Below are 4903 nucleotides of genomic sequence, written 5' to 3'. Positions count from 1 at the left end.
GTAACGTAACGTAACGAACGACAANATTTTTCCCATACCTAATATAACTAATACACTTGTTTCTTTTTTAGAAAATTAATTTAGAATAGAATATTAATTCGAATGAAAGTTTGATATATCAACGATACACTCGTTAACTTCCGGTGAAAATGATTCAAATATCAGAAATAATTACAGCTGGGCTGTAAGAACAATCCTTGTCAATCCAAAATCGTTGTTGCATACAAGAATTCGCGCCCATTCTCGTTTCTGTCGCGTCGAGATTAATCCTGTTGATTCGTGTTCGTGATCAGTAGAATTAATTAATTCGATTAAAATCACATTTGGCTTTTTCCGCCCCCGGCGCATGTCATGTAAATACCAATCTGCAATTCTCATCGATTTTTCTTTCAAATCGTAGCATTCAAATCGCTCGGATGGCTATACAACGGATGGTTATACAACGCGACCGAGCTTTTATTCCTCTGCTTATTCTCCGCTTATGAATTCCATTGACTAATTATATAGATATCTACGCGAGCAATATAGCCGTTCGCCATTTATTCGCTGGTGATCGAACAGCATTGGTTGTTTTTTTTTTGTTATGTTGGAGAATGTAGAAGCAACAATGCGATACGCGCGCTATTTCCTTTATTCTCTCTAAAAAAAAATAGTGCTATTTCTTGCCGTGAAACTGAGTCGATTAAACATTCCGAGTATAATATAAATTACATTTACGTTTTATCCCTTTCTTTCGTCTTTCTGTCTTCATGTACTTTTCTCGATTCTATCACTTTGGGATTAACGCTGTATCCAGGTACCAGATACATGTGAGCCTCAATATCGCTGGACTGTCTGCATCAGAAACGTTTGAATGGATTTGCACGAGGCTAGCGGGATTTTAGGGAGTGGGTTGCTTTGATCTACGTAATTAAACGGCGCGATTTCTCCGCACAATACCACCGGATGCAACACGCGTGTATATGTAGTATACATGAGCGTACTAGATTGTTATCTGGTTTGGATATTTCGCGTTTGAGCACACGGCTGTCGATGTTATCGGCAATTTTTCGTTTTTGCATCACTCGCATCAAAGCTATCTCTGCGCGTATATGCATCATTGTCTGTCAGTTCATCATCCTTCCTCCCTCAATCCAATGCGCAGAATTATATTATTTCATTTTACCTGCAACTGTAAATCTCATCTGTTATCATCGAAAGTTACGAGTTATTTTATGACGCAAACGACAGGTCAAATTAGCTTAAGAAAAATTTAAGTGCCACCAAATGGTTGCACGTTTGCGTTCAGCCGTCTCGATGTGGCGTGATCGAGATCACGGAAAGTACAGGTAGATTGTTAAACGACTATCAGCACGCGATCTGAACATTGTCGTCTCGAGGTATTACTTAGAAACCTCGTAGCAAAGAGCGGGGCGCAGATTAGTGAAGCGGGTACGAAAGCATTTGAACGTCGTTAAGTCGTTAATCAGGGGTGGGTGAGAGCTGTCGAGGAAGCAGAGGGAGTATCACACCCTGATCGTGACTCATGTTCGATTGTCAGAGTAATTAAAAAGAACCATTGAACACGCAGGAGAGCTGAGTTACTTACTTCGTTACATCAGCGATTATTAGTCGAATGTAGAAGACGGAAATGTGAGATCTCTCAACATTTTTAGGGACGTAATATATTTTTATTTGCGGAGTCACATTCCAACTTGAAAAATGAGAGAAATCGTCATTCATACCTTTAACTTGTCAACTGTAACGAATGTAGTTGCGTCAGTCTTCTTTTCAATGTAAACGCGGAAAGTTTCCTGGATTCTGAGTTGTGGATTTTGTCTAACGTACTCGAACTTTTGTGTTTCAGAAAACTGGAGCCAGGATCAAGATCTATTCGAACACCTGTCCCCGCAGCACGGATCGTCTCATCAGCATCTGCGGGAAACCCACGACGTGCATCGAATGTATACGTGAATTGATCGCCACCATTAAGACTGTGAGTATACTATGAGATACATGACTTTTTAAATAAATTTTCAATAGCCGTTGCATCTCGATCTAACAAATGTCGATTCTTTTTGTTGGACACGAAAAAGACATTTGTTTCTTATATCATTTGAATATTGTTTGAATATTATTACAGTTTTTGTAGAAGTATACATTTATAGTTTCTCTCTTTTTTCGTTATTAAATATCAAAGACGCAATCCTTTGTGTTAAATAACATTTTTTTGTCATTTTTAATTTCTACTTTCTAAATCTGAATCAGTAAATAATCACTGTTATCAGTGCCAAATATGCCACTGGTAATCAGTGAATGAAATGTGAGATCTAACCTTACTTAATCTGTATTATGTAATCTAACTTTATTTTAGTGAATAAACTCAATGAATGAGCATGCAAATATCAGTGTTATCAGTATTTTATAGTCATTTTATATCTAAACTTTTTTTTTTTTTTAAGTTAAACTTCACTGATTATCCAGTTACTAGATTTCGAGAATATATATATTAAAATGTTAATTAACCCATTTCTGTAATTACTTTCAAAATAAATATTTATATTAACGTTTATGTTAACATATGCACTTAATAAATAATAAAAAAACTGAAATTCAATCAAATTTTTAATATATTTTTTTTAAAGATTAAATTGTTTAATTCTGTTGTTTTAGTTAAAATAATGATATATTGAGTACAGTTAAATTCATAATATCAAATTATACTTAATTTGAGTTATTTTTAATCATTTCTTGTACATTTTGGATCACCTCTGCTCCTACTTAGAATATCATTAACTTAACTTTAAAACAACTTACTTTGAGAAAGTGTATTAAATTTGAATTGAAAATTTATTTTATTTATTAAGTGCGTACATTAATATTGTTTACTTTAAATCTAATTACTGGATGATATAAATGGATTGATTTATATTTTGATTCACATGAAATTAAAAACAAAATGTCATTTAATTTAAGGGTTTGTGTTACTTGTTCCTTTGATATTTAACAATGTAAGAATAGTGACGACCTATAAAAATAATAAAAAATGACTCAAATTAGGCATAATTTGACATTATAAATTTAACATTGTTGAATGAATTAAAGTTAACTCTATAATACAATATATACATAGGAAAGCAATCTTTGAGAAAGCGAAATATAACGTCTACTTTTTATTTTCCAGTCACCGCTAAAGGGTGTGAACAATCCTTATGATCCGCATAACTTCGATGATTTTTATGCTGATGACTATGGCGGTTATGGAAACGCCGATGGTGGTCAGGGTAAGGTCGGAGGATTTGGTGGTCCCGGTCGTGGTGGCGGCGGCGGCGGCGGCGGCGGCGGCGGCGGCGGCGGCGGTGCCGGAGGTGGCGGCGGTGGCGGAATGCCGAGACGCGACAATCGTGGCGGTGGTCCGGGTGACATGAACCGTGGTTTTCCGCCGCCACGAGGCGGTCCACGCGGCGGCGGTGGCGGTGGAGGTGGCGGTGGCGGCGGTGGTGGCGGTGGAATGTCCGGCGGCCCGGATCGTGGATACGGCGGTAACTCGCGTGTGGGCGGCGGTGGTGGAGGAGGCGGCTACGACGGTGGCCGTGGCGGTGGCGGATATGGAGGTAGCGGAAACCGAGGCGGCCCGCCACCCTACGGCGGCGGAAATTACAACGGTAAGAAGGAATCTTGATGATTCACTTAAGCTATGAAAGAAACATCTATTTTTCAATCAGAAGACCCGAACATCCTTGATCACAAGAAAGATATTAAAATTCTATGACAAAGATGATTAGGATATTAATGAAAAAAGATCCGAGTATTAAATTCCATTAAATCGTCGCACATTGCTGAAATGTTCGGGGATTTGTGTATATTTGTGTATATTTGTATATATTTGTGAAATACGAGCCGTTAATGTTTCTTTTGTCATAGGTGATGGATGGGGGATGCAAGGAGGCGCGCCCAATGGTTTGGGTGGCGGTAGTAACACGGGAATGGGTGGCCCTATGGGTGGAAACAACCAAGGCAACCAGGGCAACATGAGTGGAAACAAGACCAGTACACAAGTCACCATTCCTAAAGACGTAAGTCGACTATAGGCTTACTTTTTGTGTTTGTTTTATTTTCTAGGAAAACGTAAATATTCGTTGCATCAATTTATTTTGGTAATCGTAGCAAAAAATTGTATATTTGCTCTTTATATCGAAGATCCAAGTTAAAATCCAATTAGGAACGTTGAATTTTATTCGATCGTTGCTTCTCGGAAGCTACGTTGGAAAGTAATAATGAATTCGAGATCATCTTTTTCACCAAATTGTAGGTCTCGCGTATATCTGTGTAAACTATTAAAAAAAATACACACAAATATATTGAAGAGTCATTGTGCTTCTATTAAGTGGCTAAAGATTAAGAATAATTTGTAGATAAATGTAGATAATGTCATGTTTAATGATTATTTTATTTGATTGAAGTATCTTTGATTTTACTCTATATGTTTTGAAAATATACCTGATTATTGTGAAAATATATCTGATTATATATAAAATCTTATCTTTGTCTGCAGTTGGCCGGAGCCATAATTGGTAAAGGTGGTGCGAGGATCAGAAAAATCAGATCCGACAGTGGTGCCGGAATAACTATAGACGAGCCACTGCCTGGTAGTAACGACCGCATCATTACCATCACTGGGATTCCCAGTCAGATACAAATGGCCCAGTACCTGCTGCAGCAGAGGTAATTGTTATATTGACATATATAATATATTTACATTAAATGTAAAAATCTTCTTATTTCATGTTAACATTGTAAATATTGCCTTTATATTATATTAATAAAATTTAAAATCGAACATGTTTATTGTTAAATGCGCTATTTAACAAAGATGGAAGAATACACACACACACACACACACACACACACACACACACACACA

The 4903-nt window shown here is 37.1% G+C and overlaps 1 protein-coding gene across 1 annotated transcript in view; it reads left to right on the top strand.

Annotated features, from left to right (window-relative positions):
- The window catches only part of LOC105617788 (heterogeneous nuclear ribonucleoprotein K), a 61698-nt gene extending 56990 nt beyond the window's left edge, over window positions 1-4708 (top strand). Inside the window, exons 6-9 of the mRNA XM_012199343.1 lie at window positions 1847-1975; window positions 3164-3644; window positions 3904-4055; window positions 4535-4708. Of these exons, the coding sequence (XP_012054733.1) occupies window positions 1847-1975; window positions 3164-3644; window positions 3904-4055; window positions 4535-4708 (936 nt within the window). The remainder of the gene's footprint in view (window positions 1-1846; window positions 1976-3163; window positions 3645-3903; window positions 4056-4534) is intronic.
- The last annotated feature ends 195 nt before the right edge of the window (window positions 4709-4903 follow it).

This window comes from Atta cephalotes (assembly GCF_000143395.1).
Source record: "Atta cephalotes unplaced genomic scaffold scaffold00014, whole genome shotgun sequence".
NCBI lineage: Eukaryota > Metazoa > Arthropoda > Insecta > Hymenoptera > Formicidae > Atta > Atta cephalotes.
The sequence above is the reverse complement of the archived record's forward strand: the minus strand, read 5'-3'. Positions and strand labels throughout refer to the sequence as shown.